At 41.6% G+C, this 23,506-nt stretch overlaps 1 protein-coding gene across 5 annotated transcripts in view; it reads left to right on the top strand.

Annotated features, from left to right (window-relative positions):
• The window catches only part of Ahcyl2 (adenosylhomocysteinase like 2), a 154,381-nt gene that overhangs the window by 115,991 nt on the left and 14,884 nt on the right, over positions 1–23,506 (top strand). For 3 of the 5 annotated variants that reach the window (XM_027391376.2, XM_027391372.2, XM_027391373.1), the window contains 8 exons: positions 4,878–5,010; positions 6,744–6,838; positions 10,493–10,599; positions 12,364–12,480; positions 16,663–16,726; positions 17,182–17,270; positions 18,914–18,984; positions 21,145–21,239. In XM_027391376.2, the coding sequence (XP_027247177.1) occupies positions 4,878–5,010; positions 6,744–6,838; positions 10,493–10,599; positions 12,364–12,480; positions 16,663–16,726; positions 17,182–17,270; positions 18,914–18,984; positions 21,145–21,239 (771 nt within the window). The remainder of the gene's footprint in view (positions 1–4,877; positions 5,011–6,743; positions 6,839–10,492; positions 10,600–12,363; positions 12,481–16,662; positions 16,727–17,181; positions 17,271–18,913; positions 18,985–21,144; positions 21,240–23,506) is intronic. The other 2 variants (XM_027391375.2, XM_027391374.2) reach the window with 1 other exon arrangement.

Genomic DNA, 23,506 nt, shown 5'->3' with positions numbered 1-23,506 from the left:
AGAATTGTAGGCGTGTATTCCCATGCCCTGCTGGCAGTGTAGGGTTATGTCCAGAGCACTAGGGCTGTGTTTTCCATTGATTTTAGGATTTTATGAAATAAAAAGCAATTCTTTCCAACTTCTGAACAATGACAGCATTCTCTTTACATTTATACAATTCTTGCAGTCCTAGAAAGACTTTTATTTGTATTGAAACTATAAAAGATATTTCTGTCAGTATGTAAGGTAGAATTAGTTTCTAAGATCAAATGATTATAAGTAGGGTTTTCACCATGTGAACTTTTATTGGGACAATTGAAATTGATATTAGATCAGCCATTTTTTATTGTAAATGGCTGTCTTATACTTCAGTGTTACAGATCCCTGGCCCTGTCCACTAAGGACAGCAGCACTCCCCACAATCATTGTGACAAGTGAAAGTGTTCCCTTAGTACTCTGTATGTCTTTTGGGGGGTCATCATAAAAATATGTAGTTAGTATTGAGTTCCAAACACATTGAGACCAGTAGGAAGATTGGAGTGTTGAAAAAGCTCTAACTCCTTTTATGGGACTTCTAAGCTCTAGATCATCTTCCTTCTCCCTCCCTTCTTCTGCGACAGGGTCTGATGTAGCCTAGGTGGGCCTCAAACTTGCTGTGCAGCTGAGGCTGGTCTTGAACTCATGATCCTCCTGTCTCAACGCCCCCAGATGATGGAATTATGGGTACACGCCACCATACAAAAGGTTAGCCAGTGTGCATGTGCTCTCTTCATCTGTGTGTGTGTGTGTGTGTGTGTGTGTGTGTGTGTGTTTTCTCCTTCATAGAGGCCAGAGGTTGATATTGGGTATCTTCTTCAATCACATCTATTTTTTGAAAAGGGTTTCCCACCTGTCTCCATTCCCTCATCACCAGGCTTAGAGAAGTATCCCATGACGCCCAGATTATACATGGGTGTTGGTGATCAGAATTCAGGTCCCCATACTTACACAACAAGCAGTTTACGCACTGAATCATACCTCCAGCTCTTTTGTTTTGTTTTCAGACAAGGTCTCATGCAGCCCAGGCTAACCTTGCACTTGCTATATAGCCAATGAAGTTGGTATCAGTCAAACATCTGATCTTCCTGAGTGCTGGGATTTCAGACATGTGCTCTACACCCAGTTAGTTAGTTAGTTAGTTAGTTGCTTCATTTTTCAGTGCTGGAGCTTTCTTGAGACCAGACAGGTATTCCTGTCACTGAGCTATTTTGCCAGTACCTCAGTCACCTTAGAGTTGTCCCTCCTTCAGCACATTTGTGCATCGTCACCTTGCTGATGAAGGGCAGGCTCCCTAGGAACAGACTTTGCTGAGTTACATGCTCTCTGAGGAAAAGGATGCCTGAGTTCCTAAAATTAATACAATAAATTAAAAAGTAACTTCTTTTTTGGAGCTGCAGATTAATGAATTGAGGCAGAAGCGTGCTTGAAACCTTCCCTGGGCCTCTCCCATCAGAATTCAGTGTGGTAGCTTAAGATAGGAAGTGCTTCTCTATTTACTGGCTCATGTTGCTAAGTTATATCTAGCTTGTTTTCACCCCAGGCTAACTGAATATCAGTCACCACCCTTTGGGCCTCCCTCTCTATTTTTCCTGTATGAATTAATCATGATTGGTTTACCAAGTTTAGTATCATTTCATTATTTCCACCCTACATTTTCTTCTTTATCCTTACAGGAGTATGTTTCTTCCTTTTGATCTCTGTTCATGTTAATTTTATAATATTCAGTTATGACCTCTATAAAATATAGTAATATAAAGAATTGGAACTAGAGATGTGGCTTAGTAGAGAGCTTGCCGAGCACCACAAAGCCCTGGGTTTGGTCCCTGGACATGGTGGTGCATATCTGTACTCCCAGCTCCGGGGACAGTGAGGCCAGAAGAAGAGAAGTTCAGGGGCATCCTCCCTCCACTGAGTAGTGAGCTAGCTTGTGGCCAGCCTGGGCTACTGGATTACATGAGACCCTGCCCCTCCCAAAAGAAAGAGACAGGGAGGGAGGAGGGTTCAGTCTTCTTTGCACTTCACTTAATGAGACATCTCTACCCACTCTCCTGTGTATGTGTCTGTCTGTGTGTGTCTGTGTGTCTATGCATATGCATGTGTGTATATGTATGTGTGCGTGTGTCTGTGTGTACATGTATGTGTGTCTGTGTGTGTGTGTGTGTGTGTGTGTGAGAGAGAGAGACAGAGACAGAGACAGAGAGACACAGAGAGAGAGAGAATATCAGGCATCATTTTTCCTAGCAGCCATCGACCTTGTATTTTGAAATAGGGTTTCTTCGCTAACATGGTGCTCTCCAAATAGGCAAGGCAAGCTGGTCAACAAGCTTCAGGGATCTTCTGTCTTCAGCTTTTTTGCTTTGTTTACTTTGGTTTGTTTTTTTGTGTGTGTTTAGTTTTTGTTTGACATGAAGGTTCCGGAGATAAAGCACAGGTCCTCGTGCTTGCAAGGCTAGCACTTACTAAGCTGTCTCCCGGCCTTTCTTTTCTTTTGACCCTTCCCTTTCATTCCTGGAGCATTTCCTTACTTCTGGTACATAATGATCAACTCTTACCTTGTGTCCATAGCCTTGGAGTCAGTCATTTTTTTAAAGGAACTCACAAGGGCTGCTTTCAGTGGATCTTGGCACTACTCAGATATTGTTCCTGGATCTTCTTTTATTAATTTTGGAAAATGATTGTCCATTAACTCCAAGTGGATTTCTTTTGACTTGTTCTCTCCATCTTTACTTCTGTGAATTTCAGTAACATATGTCAAGTCATCTGATAACGTCCCGTTCTTCTTGGATGGTCTGTTCTGTGTTTTTTGTTTGTTTGTTTGTTTGTTTGTTTGTTTTATGTGTGTTTTGCTTTGTTTTCCCTGCTCTCCTTTTCTCTTTGTATTTTAGTTTGTAATTTGTATTCTGTCTTTAAGTTGACTGACTGTGTCCTTGAAAGTACCCAGTCTGGAAAGACTGTTGTAGGAATTCTCAGTACTTTTTATGGTTTTTCATTATGTTGTGTTTTTGTTGTTGTTGTTCGTTTGTTTCTGGGATTTGTATTTGACCTGTTTTTATAGTTTCCATCTCTCTCTGCTAAAAGCTCTCTGTTTGTCAATGCTGTGTATATTTTTATTAGCATAAACAGTTGTTATAGTTATGTTTTATCATAGTTCCTTTTGTTTTTTGAGACAGTCTCACTTAAACCAAGCTCTCTTGAACTCACCATTGCTCAAGGATGACCTTGAGCTTCGAGTTCTCCTGCCTCTTCCTCCTGAGTGCTGGGATTTGGACCAGTGCCACCACACATGATTTCTGTAGTGCTGAAGATCAAATCCAGGGCTTCAGGCAAACACACTACCAACTTTTGTTTTCACATCTTGCAGTCTTTGAGTGGTGACTTCTTCATTTCCATTAAAGTTATGACTTGTTTGGAATTTCAACTGTTTTGTGCACTGTAGGCTTCACATTTCTTCTGCAGCGGGCTGGAGATTATAGGTTACTTAGGCTGATAATAAGTTCCTAAATGGCTTTCCTTAATGTTTTCTGCTTCGCCCTCAGCTTTCAGCTGCTTGAACACTAGTGTGCCACAGAGAGCTCTTCTCAGGGGCCTGCCCTAGACTGCTACTTTGTGTTGGGTGAGCCTTCTTGGTAAGGACAAATGAGAGTCTTGAATCTTCTTATCCAGCCAGCAGTAAGCAGGCCTCTGTGAAGCCAAGGCTTTCTTCCTGTCCCTATTGCTTTCTGTAGCAGCCAGATTGTTCTTTCAGTTGTTCGGTCTGGAAGAAGATATTTTCTTGCCTTTTGTCGAGAAAGAAGTACTACATCTTTAGAATTATGAGTAGTGATTATAATATGTATCCCACAGTGGGCTCAGGATGGTCTGTGTGGCCCTTCCCAGTTTTGCTTTTATCTCCCCAGAAGCAAGGGGTCTTTGCATGGCTCTCTTGGCAGACATGATTGCTAAACTTCTGTTAGTTAAGACTTCTGCTTCCCCTGAGAGACTAGTGTAGTACACTCAGCCCCCTGACTAGTTTTCCTTGTGAGTACTGAGCAGGTACTCCTGGAAAGGAACTTGCCTGTGGGTATGAAATCTTGTGTCTAGTTGGAGCAACACAAAATTCCAAATTATACACTTTCCTACATTTAACATTGAATTAAAATGTTAGCTAATTTTTCTTTTGATTTTTCAAGACAGGGTTTCTCTGTGAAACAGCCCTGGCTGTTCTGGAACTCACTTTGTAGACCAGGCTGGCCTCGAACTCACAGAGATCCACCTGCCTCTGCCTCCTGAGTGCTGGGATTAAAGGCGTGTGCCACCAATGCCCGGCATTAGCCAATTTTTCTTACCTTTGCATATGCAGCTACCTTCTCCTCCCATGCTTTGCCAGAAACAAAACAAACCCAATCCACATCAGAGCCCTGAGTAGAGTCTCTGGGAATCCAACCCAGGGCTTCCTGTAGACATTCTACCAACTGAGCCGCATCTCCAGCCCTACCTGGAACTCTCTTGCTTCATGTATCCTAAACAGAAACAGAACTGTATGTCTGTGTTTTGATTTAAAAAACAAAACAAAAAACTTTTCTCTGAAATTCTTAATGAAATCTTACTGGGAAAGGTATAGACTCTTACTGGAGCTACTCCTCTGCCCTGTGTTGAACACACTGAAGATGTCCTATAAAGCTTAAAAGCCATTGGCCTGGCTTACTCTTGATGTATTATATTGTCAAAGGTAGAACTTAGCCAGGGATGGTGACACAAGTCTGTAATGTCAACTCTTGAGAAACGGAAGTAGGGGAAACAAGAGTTGCGTGGGTATGTGAGACCCTGTCTCAAAACAAAACAAAAAGACAAGCTCAGTCTCCGGCCGTTGTTTATTGCAGGCTTGTTTATCGCCGCATTCTTTAACACAGGTGCTTATGGAAACTCTGGGCGCTCTGGGAGCGCAATGCCGATGGGCTGCCTGTAACATCTACTCCACTCTCAACGAAGTGGCTGCAGCTCTGGCAGAAAGTGGTAAGAGCTGACTTTTGTTTTCTGTCTTTGGCTAAGATAAATCTTCAAGAAGTTCCACTGTTTCCATATAAATCTTTAAGGATGACAGTATGGTAGCTGCCTGTGAAGAAATGGATTGGTAAATTTGTTCATTTGGAGGGCTTCTTTTGTCAAACATGATCTAGTTAACTCTTGTATTATAGTTGGCAGATATCTACCTATGTCTAATGCTCTAGTAATGACACTTGGATTTGATTCACTAACAGGCCACCAGTGAACACTGCTCCCCTCAAGGTAGTATCTAATACTTGAGCCAGTTTGTGGCCCTGCAGGTTTTCCAGCAGGTGGCTCACCCTGATTTGATGTTTAGCATGTCTGCTTCAGCAGTAAAGAGGACTTGGCCTGGCAGGTTAACTGATCGAAATATCCACTGAATGCTTGAAGGACAAAAGAAAGAGAAATATGGATTCTGTGGCTTTCTGTCTTCCCTGTGTGTAGCAGTACACGCAGATTTGGGTACCAAAACTGCTTCTGAGCTCTTGGGAGACTCTAAGAAAACCATACAAAATATACTTATCTCTCCTCTTGCTAGCACTCTTGGCATGTCATTAGTTCTTTCATTATTTATAAAATTGTATTGTTTGTCTACAATAGAAAATTATGCAAATATTAAATATATATCTAGTGAATTTTACATAGGTATTCATTTCTTTCTCTTTTTTGGCAAATGATTATTGACTCTAATAGATACTGAGAAATATCTTTGCTCTCAGAATTTATATTGTGATAAAGAAGAAAACATACTTACATAAATGATAGTAAAAAGGCTAGTTTAACAAAACGTCACAACTTCTTATAAACCCATATTTAAGACTAGGCATGGTGACATATTCCTGTCATCCCAGCTATTAGGAAGGTTGAGGGCGAAAGATCATAGTTCAGAACCTGCCTAGGAAACTTGGTTAAAATCTTGTCTCATAATTAAAATGTTTCAAAAGAAAGGTGGGAATCATGGCTCACATCTGCAACCCCAGCCCTCAGAAGGCTAAGGCTGCAAGTTTGAGGCTGTCCTGAACTCCATGGTGAAATATTGTCTCAACTCTACCTAAATGAATAAATAATAAATGAAGGAATAACTAGGGTTAGGGGTGAAGTTCAGTCATAGGGCACTTGCTTAGTGTACCCTGTGAATCATAGCTTCATTCGCCAGTGCTGCAAAGATAAATAAATCTATGTTCAGTAATACATAAATACATAAACAATGGCTTTAGAAGAGTTCCTGCTCATTTGGTTCTCACCCAGCTAAGTTAAGCAGCTTGCATAACAGCCATTACACTTATGATGTGGAACAAGCACTTTAGTAGATACAGTATGAGCATTTTCCAGTGAGGCATGTGGAGTAACTAACAGAAGAAAAACAAGTAGATTTGGGAGATGATGAGACTGACAGTTTGACTCTGGATCAAGTACTCATTTCTGGATTCTTCTCTTTCCCTGTTAGTCCTATTTTTAGCAACTCTTACAGTCTTGTTGCTTGTCCTTTTTGAGCCAAGAAGAGCAGAATAGCCACTGCAGGAAAAGGAGTGCATAAGGGATTGAAGGCAATATTAGCCAGTGATGGAAGTTAATCCAAAAAATATAGCAAAATTAGAAAGTTAGGAATTGGCAGGAATTGGCACTTTCTTGTTAAAATTTGGGTATTGGCCCTTTTATGGCCTTTAATGGTTTCTCTTTGTTCCTTTTATTATTTTTAGGGTTTCCTGTCTTTGCCTGGAAAGGAGAGTCAGAGGATGACTTTTGGTGGTGCATTGACAGATGTGTGAATGTGGAGGGCTGGCAGCCAAACATGGTGGGTGAGATTCTGTTAATGCAACTTCTAAGGACGGGGATGATGATGGGAAAGACTGACAAGAAGGAAGGAAAAAGGGACCCATTTCTGTCTGATGGACTTGGGTTTCCAGCAAAATTCAGTGAATCTGCTTAGGATACCTCTAGACACTGAACTTGCTAACACTGCAAAGAGTCTTGATGAGCTCAGTGTGGTGGTGTGCATCTGTGATCCCAACGATCAGGAAGCTGGGACAGGCAAAGCATGAGCTTGAGGCCAGCCTGGAAGCATTTACATTTATCAGTAATATGAAAATGCTACCCAGGATTCACACATGATGGGATGACAAGCAGAAGTGATACATTCTGTCCCCTACTGCTGTTTCACAGTTGCTCCAGTAACAATTGCCATAAATACCAACAAACAGACACATGGGAAGGCTCGGGGGCCTTAGGGCTCCTGAGGCACTTAGCTTTCTCAGGAATCTTCACACTGAGCTTTTAGTGTGCTTAGAGAATTTCCAAGTGCACATTTCTTCTCTTTATTTTGTAAAAGATGACTAGGAAGTTTAGGGGTTTTCCTTTATACTTTACTTTTTGTTTCATTGTTTAAAAGATCCAGTCTGAGAGGCTGTTGGATAAGCTCAGTGGGAGAGCTTTTGCCTGAGATGCATAAAGCCCTAGGTTTAGTCCCCAGCCTGAAGAATTAAAAAAAAAATTAAATTTAGGACTGGGTTGTGTATAATTTAGGGGTAGAGCCCTGGTTTAGCATGCTGGAAGCCCTGGATTTACACTATTTAAATAAACACACACACTGTCTTGAAACTAAATCACAATTGCATTCATAGAGAAAGAAAAAGGCATAAAAATATGATACATTTCCTTGTCTTACCAACATTTCTGCATTCTTTTATTAAGAAATTAAGAATCAGTAAGGCAGTAGTGGCACACACCTTTAATCCCAGCACTTGGGAGGCAGAGGCAGGAGGATCTCTGTGACTTCAAGGCCAGCCTGATCTACAGAGCAAGTTCCATGACAGCCAGGGCTACACAGAGAAACCCTGTCTGGAAAATCAACAAAACAAAATAAACAAAGAAAGAAATTAGAGAATTGAGGGGTATGAGGGAGAACTTTGGTTGGAATGTAAAATGAAATTTAAAAAGAAATTAAATAAAAAAAGAAATTAGAGAATCAGTGGGGCGGGGGGCAATGATTCCTTGCTGCTGACAGCTAAAAACTTCTTCACTGCCATCTAGGTCACATGGCACCAAGTGCTTGCTGACTTGAAGGAGGAAATGATGGTGCCTCCAAGATGAGTCAGCTCATTCCAGCAACTTTAGGTGACAAGAAGGAAGTCTGACTGACACATAAATAAGATGGGGAGGTGGGGGGGCACGTGTCTCTTGGGAATAAAGTTAATTTTATAGTCTTGACCACAGAGAGGCTGTGGCATTGTACCCAGAGAGCCTTTACAGTATGTGCAGCCAACACAGCTGCTAGTAAAGACAGTTACAAGGATCAAAATAGTTTCACCTCAGAAAACAAAACTCATATCTTTGGCCAAGACCCAATACTTTCCTTACATTCCAACCTCAGGAAGAGGAAGATTATTTGAGGTCAAGAACTTTCTGCAGTAGGACAACACAGGGAATTTATAGGCTGCAGTCATTAAATACTATAAAAAGCAACTCCTGGCCTGTGCCAGATACCTTTGTTTAAAGGGAAAAGTAGGCGCTGGGATATAGCTCAGTTGGCAGAGCATTTGCCTGGCATGTATGAAGCCCTGGATTTGATCCCCAGCACTGTGTAAGCCAGGTGTGGTGCTGCACGCCTATGATCTCAACAGGAGGATCAAGAGTTCCAGGCCAGGCTGGGGAGCTGGTTCACTGGGTAAAGGCTTGCTGCCAAGACGTGAGGAGCTGCATTAGGATCCCAGCACCCGTGTAAAACCCAGGTGTGGTAGGAGGCATTCGTTAGCACAGCCCTGGGGATGAGGAGAAAGGGAGAGGCCGGGGGCTTGGTGGTCAGCCAGCCCAATAAATAGATAAGTAATAAAAGAAAAAGTAAATGAGCATAGTGGGGGTTTATCCACAGAGTTGAAATTACTTGGGTTTTTGTCTGTTGTTTCTTGTGGTTAGGGATCAGAGGCAGCAAGTGAAAACCTCATGGAATCCATGCATACAGAACAGCAGAGAGAAACTCTTTGGTTTCTTTTATGTAGGAAGATGGGGGTGGGATGTGTGCTTATATATGCATATGTGTACATGTGTTATGGAAGCCAGAAACAACCTCAGCTGTCATTCCAGGAGCCTTCACCATGTTTTTTGAGACAGGGTCTCTCACTGGGACCTGGGACTCCACAATTAGACTACACTGGTCCCATCTTTGCCTCCCCAGCACTGGTTTTTTCAGGCATTGCACTACCATGCCTGACTTTTTATGTGGGTGCTGGGGATTAAAATCAGGTCCTGATGTTTCCAAGGCAAGCACTTCACTAACTAAAGTATTTCCCCAGCCTTTTTTTTTGGCGGGGGGGGGGGGGGGTGTGGCAACACTGGGATTGAAACTAGGGACTCTACCCTTGATCTATATCTTTGGCCCCTTTTTGGGTTGTCAGGGGCTCTATTCATAGATGTATGGCCAGGCTAGGAGTTCTAATGAGAGTCTTGGCATGGTTCCTACCCTCAAGAAAGATTTGATTGAATTAGATAAAATAGATTAATAGTAGGAGCAGAAGCAAAAGATGGGATAATAGACCTGGGGTTGGGTGTTTTGTGTTCCCTGGGGTTCAGGGTGGTGTTTCTGACATTGTAATGCTGATGTCCTAGAAGTTTAAAGAGAATGCATGCCAGAAGAGAGTGACTGGTCTGTGGAGACCTCCAGGAGAACTGTAACAATTTAGAGAAGCCCTGATGAGCTCTTCTAACTGTCCTGGCGGGCTGAAGTGCCACCGCCTTGTGCCTGACTTATAACTCAGAAGCCTCCCCCTGCTGATGGAAGCTCTAGTGGGCACAGCATTGTATTCATCTTCAATCCCAACCTGAAATAGTCATGAGCTGTTCAGAAGCATGCATGCACACCTACGTCCTGCACAGTTCCCGGTTATTTTTAATTTGGCTTGTACAGAGTACGAGGTTGAGCCCTCCAGTGCTGCCTGAGACACTGGGTGGGAGAGTGCCTGTGCTTTGTGAGAAGTAAAGGGTTAACAACTTCAGTTTTAAAAGCCATTGTTCTGAGAGAAAGAGAGAAACTAATTATCTGTTCTTCTAATTTAAACTAAACCTTAGTTGAATTTATTTAAAGTACTAAAATCAGCAGTTAGAAATGAGTTTTCTGAAGATCTGAAGTATATTCAAGAACTGGAGGTCCTGATGGCCTCCTGAACTGATTATCCATAAGAAAAATCTCATGTCACAATGTGGTTTGATAAAGTAGATATGTTATGTGGTAGGGTCATCTGACTGAGAGAATTATAGACTCTTTTCTTTGAGTATAATGACTCTTTTATTTGGTAGGTTATTGTAGTAACTCTGGCTTTAGGTTGCTTTTCATGACTACATGGAAGTTTTGAGATGTCTACACTGGTAATTAGGAACCGGGATGCAGGACCCTGAGAAGGGACTGAAGCCTGAGCCTTTAGTAAGACAAATGACATTCCTGATGCTTCTGTTACAGATCCTGGATGATGGAGGAGATCTCACGCACTGGATTTATAAAAAGTACCCCAACATGTTTAAGAAAATCAAAGGCATAGTGGAGGAGAGTGTTACTGGAGTTCACAGGTGAGAGTTAACGTCATCCTAGCTTAGATACAGAATCTTACATTCACCTACCTGAGAACACATTATGCTGAAAACTAGAGCTTTCTCTGAGGGAACATGCCTAAGCCTAGGCACTTACTTTAGTTAATAACACAAATTCAAACCTAAAATAGTGAACAGCTTGGGTGGAGGAGCAAGTAGGGGCCTCACGTTTTCTTGTCATTGCAGTGCACTGGCTGCTTGCTCTTTCTGGACAAGTTTAATTCATTCCATAAATAATCATTGAATTACCACACGGAGCCAGGCACTGTTCTGTGCTAGAGGCCCACAGTAGACAAAACTCATGCCCTCTCTCACAGACAGCAAGGACTTTGGGTCCCCATCACAAAGGAGCAGTGATTCCTTGGATAAAATGGAATCTTCTCTGTTAGTCTGATTTACCCATAAAGGGTTTCAAGTGTGAAATAAACTTTTAGGGAAATCAATTCAAAGCAAGCCACTTTAACGTTTTCTAATCCTTTTGATTACATGAAAGTGAAGCTTGGGGTTGGAGAGATGGCTCAGAGGTTAAGAGCACTGACTGCTCTTCCAGAGGTCCTGAGTTCAATTCCCAGCAACCACATGGTGGCTCACAACCATCCATTATGAGATCTGGTGCCCTCTTCTGTTGTGCAGATATACATGGAAGCAGAATGTTGTATACATAATAAATAAAAAAGAATGCTTTAAAAAAAAAGAAAAAATAGCTTTGAAAGAACTAATTTTAAATATTTTTAAAATCCAGCATAATCCTACTACTTTAAGCTATTTTTGAGATTTATTTTTGTTTTTATTTATATGTATACATGTGTGTTTGTGTGAATGCATGCTATGTTTGTGCATGTCTATCAAGGCCAGAAGAGAGTGTTAGATGTAAAAAATAAATACATTTATTTAATTAAAAAATGAATCTCACAAAGCTGGAGTTACAGGTGATTGTAAGGCACTTGATGGGATCCAGTGTGAGCCTTGTGGAGAAGCAGAAAACATGCTGTCACCTGTCAAGTCAATTCTCCAGCTCCCAAATCGCTTCTTTTATCATTAAAAGGGACATGAAATTCATATGCAGTTTGGAGAGACTGCTCAATGGCTAAGAGCTCTTACTACATTTTCAGAGCACCCGGGTTTTGTTCCAGCACCCACCTGGCATCTCACAACATCTGCAACTTGAGTTCTAGAGGATCCAACACCCTCTTCTGGCCTCCACGGGCACCAGATACCCATGTATTATGCATATATTCAAGTAAACACTCATACTCATAAAAATAAATATATATATTTTTTAAGTCTTGGTCTTGTAATGGGCATAGTGGTACATGCTTTTGATGCCAGTAGAGGCCAGTGGATCTCTGAGTCAAGGCCAGCCTGGTCTACATAGTAAGTTCCAGGCCAGCCAGAGCTACACAGTGAGACCCAGTCACAAAACAGAAGCCTTAGTCTATAAAAAAGTAAAATAAAAAAGATTGATATGCAATTAAAAGTTTTTCATTTAAGAGCTTGAAATTTAGTTGGATAAAAGATTTTCTCTACATGATTTTTTTAATGTAAGACTTATTGCCAAGCTGTGGACAGCCTGTAGAAACACAGTATATTTCTCAGGATCTATTTAGTAGGGTGAAATTAGTTGTAGATGTCTTGTGCTCTCATGCTCAGTCCATCGGTGTATTTCAGAGATCTGACATAAAATCAACAGTAGATTGTAATGTCTCATTGTTTTATGTTCTTCTTGACTTCTCCCATTCCCAGGCTGTACCAACTGTCCAAAGCTGGGAAGCTGTGTGTTCCAGCCATGAACGTCAATGACTCAGTCACTAAACAGAAATTTGATAACCTCTACTGTTGCCGTGAATCTATTCTTGATGGGTAATGTTTGTTATCTTTGAGATGATCTTGGGTTATTGAGTGAAGGTTCCAGCTTCTTTGGTTATTTCTGGAACTGTTTCATGTCTCGCTACTTCACACCCAGGACTTTATAACCCAGAGCTCTGTTGCCATCACCATTACAAGAAAATCTCTTTCAGTTAAGAAATGAGAGACGGCTCAGTGACTCAGAGCCTGGCTCCTCTTCCAGAGGACCTGTTTGATTACCATTACTGACATGGCAGTTTACAAGTATCTATAATTCCAGTCCCAGGGGATCTGATGCCCTCCTCTGGCTTCCACAGGTACCGGGCACACACATGGTACACAAACATACATGCAGACAAAACATTCATACACATAAAAACAAATAAAATTTTAAAAAGGAAATGGGATTGGCTTCTATTGGTAAGCAGAGTTCATATTTTATTATCTTGTTAGACTTTGTGTCATTAAAATGGCATAAAGATGATTTTGAAAGAGGTTCCAGATGATCCTATATCAGGTCATAGTTCCTGTAACACACCATATAATTCTTATGTTATCACTGCCATACAATTTCTTGACTATCTAGAGACTTGTGGTAAGCCAAGAACTAATCCCCAGAGGCATTTCCCGTTTCCCTGCTTTATGAGGGTTGTGGGTTTGACAGTGCTCAGCTTCCATCTTCACCCATGTGTAGTCAGCATTCTGTTAGAGCTCAGGTTTTAAAGGTGTTGGTCTGTGGGCAGATGTCCATACTTGCCTTGGGGATTTGCAGTGAGGTAGTATGTAGTTAGTTAGGGTCATGTGATGAAGCAAAGATGATTCTCTGCTGAGTGGGACATAAAGAGAGTAAGGAAGGAGCTGGGCCCCCTCTACCTCTTCACACGCATGTTTCCAATTTCTAAAAAACCTCCCACTAGGCTCCACCTCGTATGGTTTTTAACACATTTTAGTAATACCAGCAGGGGGCCGGGACTTTATCATGTGGACCTTTGGGAACATTCTATATCCAAATCATAGCCCCCAACTAATTTTATAAGAGAAATATCAAGATGGCTTAGAATATGCCAAATGCTGTGTTTCTATCACATGGGTTAATAGAAAAATGAACCTTCTGTGGACCGAATTCCTAGCCATTCAGACTGAGTGATAACACCACAGGCACTCGATCAGAAAGACCTCAGTTTAAATGCCAGATCCACTATTTATTTGTTAACTATAACCCCTTGCTTCTTCTCTGCATACTTCCTCATCTGTAAAATTGTAACTTTATGACTCAGTTCATAGAGTTGTTGATGAGGACTAAATGAGACAGGATAAGTTGCTGCTATTACCTTCCTCCTTTAAAAAAAAAAAGAAAAGTGGAGGTGTATTTCACTGTGTAGACCCAGCTGACCTGGAACGTGATGCATAGTCCAGTCTGCCTCTGTGTAACAATTCTGCTTCAGTCTTTCAAGGGAGTACAGGCCTGTGCTACCAAACCCAGAACCTTGCCTGTCTTTCTAGAACTCTCTATATAGTAAGTTTAAGAATTAAGTTAGATTAGATCTGAAGGAAGGTTTTTGCTGGTTGGTTTTGTTTGTTTGTTTTTGTTTTATTTTGTTTTGTTTTCATTTGGTGGAATGTTCAATACACATTATAACTGTTGTTACCTATTATATTATTATGGAATCAGTAGTATCAGATACACTAAGCATTTTAATCAATTCTTAGCCCAGTGGTCAGCCATAGAGTGTCCACAAGTGAGGGTCATTGTGACAGATACCTCAGTTCTGACAAAATTGATAGAAATGTATATATTTCATTAAAATACTTATCTACTCACAACTATCTTTTAGACTTTTCAAGTGCCAGATCTGTGAACCTAAAGTTGACCTACCTATACCAGGATCAGTAAAAGATGCATGAAGATAACTCTACTAGTTCAGAAAAATGGATAGAATCCCTCCCAACCATAGTTAACTCCTTAGGTAAGAAAGATTCTGAAGTTGAAAGTGACAAAGAAAGAAGCAGTTGAGCAAGAGTTAAGGTTAGATTTCACAGGGAAGAAACAGGAAAACGTCAGCTATGCATCTAAATTTGCTTAGCGGTAAAGAGCATGGTACCTGCAGACAGTGCAAAACTGCAATTGGGTCAAGGGCGGTTGGTTCTCTCAGTAGAGATGAGAGCAAGAGAGATGAAAGGAGGGGTAAACTGCTCCAGAGAAAGGGACAGCAGAAGCCGAGCATGGTGGCACTCATCTGTAACCCCAGCACTCAGAGCTAGGGAGGAGAAGTGGTCGGTCACGGCTGCTCTCTCTTATGTAACAAATTTGAGGACACGTTGTGTTGCATAAGATCCTGTCTCACAAAACCAGAGAGTAAAGGGGTGGGGGAGACAGGCATGTGCTAAGAGAGCATCCACATGTGGAAGGTGTTAATTAATGGTTAATCTGCTGTAGTTCCGGGATGGTTAATTGCCGCATTAGTTACTTTACATGTTGCAAGGACCGAATATGGGAGGTTTATTTAGGGCACACTCAGATCGTGACAGGGAAGTCTTGGCAGCAGGAGATTGAGGCTGCAGGTCTCATTGTATTCCATCCACAGTTAGCACAGAGAGTCATGCTGATGCACCCTTTATCCTTATCTGGTCCAGGACCCTATCTGTGAAATGGTACTGCCTCCATTGAGGGTCTTCCTACATCAGTTAACATATTCTAGAAACTCCTTCAGAGGTGTGTCCAGAGGTTTGCTGCGGTTATTCTAAATTCCGCCAAGTTACAGTCAAGATTCACCATCACACACACAGCACCTTAAGTAGCTGCTGACTCCTACTTGGGTGGTGGTGACTGAGGTTCCACTTTGAGGAAGAAAGATCACCCAGCAGCTCCAAAGGAGCTCAGCTGGGATTTTCTCATTATAAAATAGTGTTTCAGCTCTTGGAGGGTTCTGGGGCTAGAAGAACCAAAGAGAACTTAAGACATTGGCATGACTCTCAAGTAGCACCAGGTAGCTTATGTTCCCCGAATCCTTTAATGAAGTCTTCTCTGTCCATTATTCTTGAGGAAGATCCTGAGATCACAGGAAAATCACTGCCTAACTGGAATCCATCCATGTCTGTAGCCTGCTGTCATTTGCAGAGGAGCAGTGTGAATGAAGTTTGCACGCCACCACAGCTATGTGTAGTTACAAAGAGAGGGATGAGGGAAGCTTGAGAAAAGTGGTCAAAGGAAAGGAGGCCCAGAAATGTTTCCCTCCCCCTTGATTGCCCTTGCTGTGCTAGCCATTGCAAGGCCACTCTGCTAACCCATGGCTTTTCACTGACTTACCTCTTCAGTGAGAAAGCAACATCCTCACACTTCAGTGGTATTAAGTGAGCTGCATCCGTGGAGAGGAGTTACCAAGTCATTTTTTAAAAATAGGATTCTTACTTTGCTTTGGGCGTTTGTAGACCCTTTTGCACCAGAAGGGGTAAGCAGATGGATAAATAAGTAGGAAGTCTTACAAGTATTTGGAGGGACTGTTTATCTCAGAATAGACTGGATTTTAGTTGAAACGCTTTTGTCTTAAGATTTTCAGAGAATGCCATCCCATTATGCCCAAAGAGAAAACAGAATTCATTCCTAGATGTTCTTTCCAGAAATCATGGAAACAGCAAGGATCAGTTTCACAGAGAACCAGATAAAAAGGTAGAATGTATCTGCTCTGGGATCAGCCCCAGAAAGCTCGCTGTCCGTATAGCAGCATCAGCAGGTTTCACTCACGGCATCTCTGACTTACTGTCCATTACTTTCCCTATTAGATCTATGTAGAACCAACTGGCCTTCTGATACTGCTAAATGCGTTGCTAATGGTGTCGTTCTAAAACAGGAAGCTAGAATAATGTTTCTATTAAGCTAGAATTTTGTTACTGCCTAAATTAAAATTCCTGTTGACTTATTAGTTTCTTCCTTTTTTGCCCATATCTGTTTGCAATATAAGTACACACTGCTTTTGTGTTAACAAGTCACTGTGTAATCTACGTCTTTCTGCACTATTACCAAGAAGGAGAAAAGGATTAAAGTGTGAGGGAGCAAAACCCATGTGTGTGTAGAACTGGTCAGATGGAGAAATGCATACTTTAAAATGAAAAAATTCAAAACAGAAGCACAAACCTCAGGTAGAAACAAAAAAACATTTCTTCTGATTTAATGGCTGGGCTTTGCTTTTGTTTCCCCAGACTTAAAAGGACAACAGATATGATGTTTGGTGGAAAGCAAGTAGTGGTCTGTGGCTATGGAGAGGTAAAGTTCAACCTTTTACTTGTTGGATGTTTAAAATGTATTTTGATGAAATGTTCCAGAGATTTATATACAGACATAAGTATATTCATGTACCACTTTAGATGGGAACACATAGCTTCAGAAGTCTCGAGTTAAGTACCTTGCTTTTCCCTTTGTATTTTTGCTGCAGTTGATTTTCTGACTTGTCCCAGCACCTCTGTGATGTTCTCTTAGCTTGTTTTGATTATGAATTGTGAATGTGGGTGTTCTCATGCATATGAATGTGCTGGGCAGGGGCCAGGGGTTTGTTTATGAACTACACTTACTTGTTTTCCTTGGTTTTTCCTGAACACGAATCTATTCAGCAAAATTACTTTGAGGGGAGGAAAGGAGGGTGGGTACCCTTCCTTTCCCAGAAGCTTTGAGACGTGTGTTCTCACTGACTTTCTTTATTGTGTGTGTTCTTTCCTTTTCAGGTGGGAAAGGGGTGCTGTGCTGCTCTGAAAGCCATGGGTTCCATTGTGTATGTGACTGAGATTGACCCCATCTGTGCCCTGCAAGCCTGGTGAGCATGCAAAGGGATGGAAGCCTGCTCCTCCTTTACATTGCTGTCTGACATGCACACTGCCGAGTCTCAGGCCCAGATCCAGGGAAGCTGCTAAGTGAACTCCAAGCTTCTGTCTTGCAAAAGTCAAGGAGTCCTGCTCCGAGAGAAGAGAAAATTTAGAATTCCTGTGGAAACAGTAACAGGATGCTTTGGTTTATTTAATGAACAAATACCCCATTAACATCTCCCAACATATATAATCCCTACTTTTTTGAAAATAATGATCAAAAAAAAAAAAAAAAAAAAAAGGCAGGTCAGGCGTGGTAGTGCACACACCTATAGACCCAACACCTCAAGAGAAGGGCCTCAATTTTAAGGCTAACCTAGTATGCAAAGTAAGTTCAGACCCTGTCTCAAAAGGTTGTGTGGGGCCATAAATTCAAGACACTTGAATCAAGCCAGGTTGAGGTGGCGCATGCCTTTAATCCCAGCACTCATGAGGCAAAGGCAGGTGGATCTCTGTGCGTTCAGGGCTAGACTGGTCTCCAGAATGAGTTCCAGGATAGGTTCCAAAATCTACAAAGTTTGGGATCTTTCTGGGGAATCCTTGAGATACCTAGGGGAGTGTATAACCCTCAGCTCTGAAGCACCTCAGAGATGTAAGTTAAAAACCTACTGCTGGAGGTGTAGATGGATGGTAGAACTCTGTCCTTTCTGCCCAGTGCCTGGGTTCTAATACCACCTGGGAGGCGAGAGAAGACTGTGGTCAGTTAGTCATCTGTGAGTGACTACTTACAGCCAAAGGCAGGATAAAATTAATACTGAGCCAGTTAGTGGTGGCGCACACCTTTAATGTCAGCACTCGGGAGGCAGAGGCAGGCGGATCTCTGTGAGTTGAAGGCCAGCCTGGTCTACAAAGCAAGTTCCAGGACAGGCTCCAAAGCTACATGGGGAAACTGTGTCTTGGGGGAAAAAAAGAGTACTGAAAGAACAGAGAAGAGTCCAGTGAAGAACACCATGAAGTGTCACTATTTAAATATGGGGAAAAGCTAAGAATGTAGCCAAATTGGGTACAATTGCCTCGCTTGTACAATGTCCTGAGTTCAAGCCCCAGCACCCCAAAAGGGGGGGGGGCTAGGTTTTAAGCAGGTAACTTATGTTTAATGTGGCAGAGGACTCAAGTACTATAAGACCCTAAGAAAATAGTAGTTTGTTCTTGGGAGAACAGGTTCAGTAAGAATAGATTCAATGGCCACATGTCTCTTTCTAGAAATCTGGCTTGGGAACATCACAGCAGCCCTTGCGTGGCTCTCTACTTCAAGGAAGAACTAGTTTCAAAGATACAAGGGAGCTTTTACATTTCTCCTGTGTAAACTAAGGGAATGATCTGGACTTTTGGCTGAGGAGTAATCAAGCCAGATGTGGTGGCACACACCTGTAATTCCAGTGCTTGGGAGGAAGAGGCTAGAGGATCCTGAGTTTGAGGCCAGCCTGGGCTATACAATGACACTGTCTTCAAAACCAAGCAAAATGAACACCCTGGGCACAATCCAGCTATCCAAGAAGTGACATTGTAACTACCCAAAGAACTTGGTACTAGCTTTTAAGAAAAGACCCCCATCTACTGACTTAGTTTAATTGATCCTGCTTTATTTCTACAGTATGGATGGATTTCGACTAGTGAAATTAAATGAGGTCATCCGACAAGTGGACATTGTTATTACTTGTACAGGTATGGTTGTTATATATGCGGAGGGGGGGCAATTAAGATTTGGGAATGCTTTCATGGAGCAAATTGAAGGTGTTTGAAAATATTCTCGATAAATCCAAACAAACTATTAAAGCCAGAAATAGGTGTTGAGAGTTAGGAGTGGCTCCTTAATAAACATGAGTACCTGAATTTGATTCCAAGAACCCATGTAAAATAGTCAGGCATGGGTGGCTGGAGAGTTGGTTTAGTGCTTAAGAACACTTGTTGCATCTGGGCAGTGATGGCACATGCCTTTCAGATCTCTGTGAGTTTGAGGATAGCCTGGTCTACAGAGCAAGTTCCAGGACAGCCAGGGCTACACAGAAACCCTGTCTCGAAAAACAACAACAAAGAACAGTTACTGCTCTTGAAAAGGACCCAAATTTGATTCCCAATACCCACATGGTGGCTCACAACCATCTATTACTCCAATTCCAGGAGATCTGACACCCTCTTCTAACTGTGGGTACCACACATATATGGTACACATGTATACATTCAGACAAAACATTCATACATAAAATAAATAATCTTTTTTTAAAAGCCAGGCATGCTGGCATGCACTTACAGTTTCAGAACTGTGGAGTCAGACAGCAATATGCACGCGCACATGCGCATGTACGCACGCACGCGCGGAACACACACACACACACACCAGAGACAGTAGACAGAAAAAAGGTCTATCTTACCTTTTCCTACCTATGCCCAAGTATAGACCTTAGGTCATCCCTACAGTTTCTCTCCATCCTTTACTTCTGCTATGTATCTGCCCATCCTTAAACTCCTAGGACATAGCTAGAAATTGAAAAATATGTGCCATGATTATTTCCAGGTCTTTAAGCATGATGAATGTGTACTGTACCACTGAGCTCCATTCCCAGCCCTGATATCTTTTATTTCACCCTAAAAGCAAATATTTGGCTGGCCATGGTGGCACATGCAGTATGTAGTCTTTTGTGACTGGCTTATTCTACTTAGCATGATGCTTCCAAGTCCATCCATATAATAACATGTGTTAATATTTCCTTTCTTTTTGTTTCTGAGTATTCCCTTGTGTGGCTATACCACAGTTTATCTGTTCTGATAAATATAGATGGATATTTGGGTTGGTTTCACTTTGGGGTCATCATGAATGATGCCTCTACAAATACTGAATCCAAGACTTTGTGTGAACATATTTCCAAGTCTCTTGTTTGTATAAACAGCAATAAAATCTCTGTATCATATAGTAACTCTACTTTTTAAGGTCTTAAGGGATTATCAAACTATTTTCCAAAGTGATGGTCCTGTGGTACAGTTGTACCAATAGTGCTTGAGGTTCCTGTTTCTCTGCATCTTCAACAACACTTCTGTTGCTATCAGTCATCCCAGTGAACATAAAGTAACGTGTGGTTTTGATGACTAGTGACGCTCTCCCGTTCTGTGTTTTTCTGCCATGCATATCTCTGAAGAAATACTCTTCCAAGTCCTTTGTTCATTTCTAAATTAGATTGCTTATCTTTATTACTGAGTTATAAGAGTCCCAAATACAGTTTGGATGGGAATCCCATTTTGGTGTTCGATATACAAAGATTTTGTTTGTTGTCTTTAAACACAACTGTCTTTAAACAGTGGGGTCATTTATAAAGCAAGGATTTGTTTATGTATTGATGTAGTCTGGGCTCTATTTTCTTCTGTTGCTTATGTTTAAAGTGCTGTACAGGAGCAGACTGTTGCCCAACCTGATGTTACAAGGGTTCACTTTTATGTTCCTGTAAAATTTGTTTAAACAACTAAGAGTTTTATAGGTTTTGCTCTTAAGACTATGATCTATGAGCCTGGCGGTGGAGACACACATCTTTAATCCCAGCACTCAGGAGGCAGAGGCAGGCAGATCTCTCTGAGTTCAAGGCCAGCCTGATCTATAGAGTGAGTTCCAGGACAGCCAAAGCTACACAGAGAAACCCTGTCAAAAAGCAAAAAAAAAAGAATATGATCTATGTAGAGTTGATTTTTGTATTTCATTGTGTGTGTGTGTGTGTGTGTGTGTATATATATTTACACACACATTTATATATGCTGACTTTGTTTGTGTGTGTGTTTATATTATATGGGGTACGGGTCTAACTTCATTCCTTTTCATTCATCTCTTCTGATTTTAAGGTAACAAGAATGTGGTAACCAGAGAGCACTTGGACCGTATGAAGAATAGCTGTATCGTTTGTAACATGGGACATTCCAACACTGAGATTGATGTGGTAAGATCATTACTGGAACTTTTTTATTTTTCATTCATTCTCTCCTTCCCAAGTAACGAACTGGAAGACGAAAAAGCAGGGTTGTTACCTACCCTAACCCTGACTCTCCCAGTAGAACAGTCCACATCTGTTCACCTCCCAGCCCTGTGGCCTTCACTTGGGAGCAAAATCGGTCTTTTCATCTCAGTCATTTCGAATGGCTGTCTCCTTCCATCCAGGCTTGATCACGTACTCAGACTGTGAACCATTGTCTTTCCATGTTGAGAATCGGGAGCTGCATAAACTCAGTGTGACTCAGAAGGGTAGTCAGTATTTTGAGGATCTTTAGTTTTACGTAAAGATGAGGTAGGTAGGCTGGTCTGGGAAACAGAGATCTGTGGGCTAGGATGAGTACTTGCCTTAGAATGACTGTGTCTACCAAACGCTGCAGTTTCTTCATTTCTCTCCCTCTTTCCTGCGCTAGGTCTTCACTTAACATATTTCTTAAATTTTATTAATTGGGTCTGTAGGTATCACCTTCAATCCAGAGCCACTGTGTACAGTATGCATCGCTAAAACCTTGGAAGTCTATTGCTGCGTTTCTCTAATCTGATTATATTCCTCCAAACCTCTAATAAGTTGTCCAGGCAATAGTTAATAGAGGTGTTATTTATTTCTTTTCAGACTTACCAAAGTATCTCTCAGTGGCTTTGACTCTGGCTTTAAGTTTTGTGGCATTTTATGGCACATCTGCCTTTCTCTCTGGGTAACTGGCTCAACCATAGCATGCTTTCCTCTCCACTGAGGGCTGCTGTGATTGAGCTTCAGCATTACCAGGTAAGGACCAGCTAACACCGAGAGCCTTGCTGGATCATATTTATTTTATGTGATTTCTTGTTTTAGCCCTACGTTCTATTCTTTTGTTATTAAAAACAGCTGGCTGGGGATTACAGTGTTTGCCTCACACACATGAGGCTCTAGGTTTAATCACAGCAACAGAAAGAAGGAAGGAAATTGCTAGCAAGATGACTTACCAAAGCCTGTTTCTAGTCTGGGGGTCTGAGTGCCATGGCTTCGTTACTCTGTCTTGTCACTGTAGTTTGCTTACAACTACTAGTCAGGTTGATAGTTGGTTCTTTGGGCGGGGGGGACCTCTTAAATTTCACTTACGTGCCATGAGTGAAGGAGCACCTTGATAGAGGAGGGAGGAAAAATTTTCCTTCTAAAACCACAGGAAGCTCTACATAACTAATGGGATCATCTAACTTTAATGCTTCTGCTTTTTCCCATCCATCTCCTTGACTCCTTCATGAGGATTTATTCTTAACTTTAAGCTGGGAAGAAGCATAGGCATTAAGTACACTGATAAGTCATATAATTGATTCTAAATGAAATTTAAGTGCAAAATTCAGGTATTTGAGTCAGTTTCTCTTAAAGATTTTTATTTATTTATTATGTATGCAGTATTCTGTCTGCATGTTTGTCTGCAGGCCAGAAGAAGGCACCAGACCTCGTTATAGATGGTTGTGAGCCACCATGTGGCTGGGAATTGAAATCAGGTCCTCCGGAAGAGCACCCAAGACTCTTAACCTCTGAACCATCTTTCCAGCCTAGTGGTGCACACCTTTAATCCCAGCACTTGGGAGGCAGAGGCAGGCTGATCTCTGTGATCTTGAGGCCAGCCTGGACTACAAAGGAAGTTCCCAAGACAGCCAAAGCTACACACAGAGAAACTCTGTCTCAAAGAGCCAAAAAGAGAAGAAAAAAAAAAAAAAAAAAAAAAAAAAGGACAAGCCAGACATGAGTAATTCTTAAGAATAAAAGTCAAAAGACTATTTACCTTCAATCACAAATATTATTGTAAGGCTGCTATATGCCAGCTGCAGTTCTAGTTGCTTGGAGTCAGTGAACATAACAAATTCCTATCCTCATAGAGCTTATGTTTAAGTGAGAAGAAAAACTAAAATGTGTGTGTGTGTGTGTAAAATTCATAAGATTAAAAGTAAAACCATTGCAGGGAGAAGTAGTGCATGACAGAGGAGATGGAGTAGAAGGCTGTTACTTTAAATAGTAGTGTCAGCTCGCAAGCCTGAGGTTGAAGGGATCAGCCCTGTGGATCTTCAGGTAAGGAGCATTTTAAGCAGCAGCAGCTGGTACACATGTCCTGGAGCAGAAGCAAACCTCTGTTTGAGGGGTGACTGCAGGCCAGTGTGCTTGGCACACACAATGGAAGGTGAGATCTGAGAGGTGGGTAATAGATCAGACCTCTTAGGCCTAACAGCCCACCC

The sequence above is a fragment of the Cricetulus griseus genome, assembly GCF_003668045.3.
Source record: "Cricetulus griseus strain 17A/GY chromosome 1 unlocalized genomic scaffold, alternate assembly CriGri-PICRH-1.0 chr1_0, whole genome shotgun sequence".
NCBI lineage: Eukaryota > Metazoa > Chordata > Mammalia > Rodentia > Cricetidae > Cricetulus > Cricetulus griseus.
This window is presented reverse-complemented; position numbering and strand designations above follow the sequence as displayed.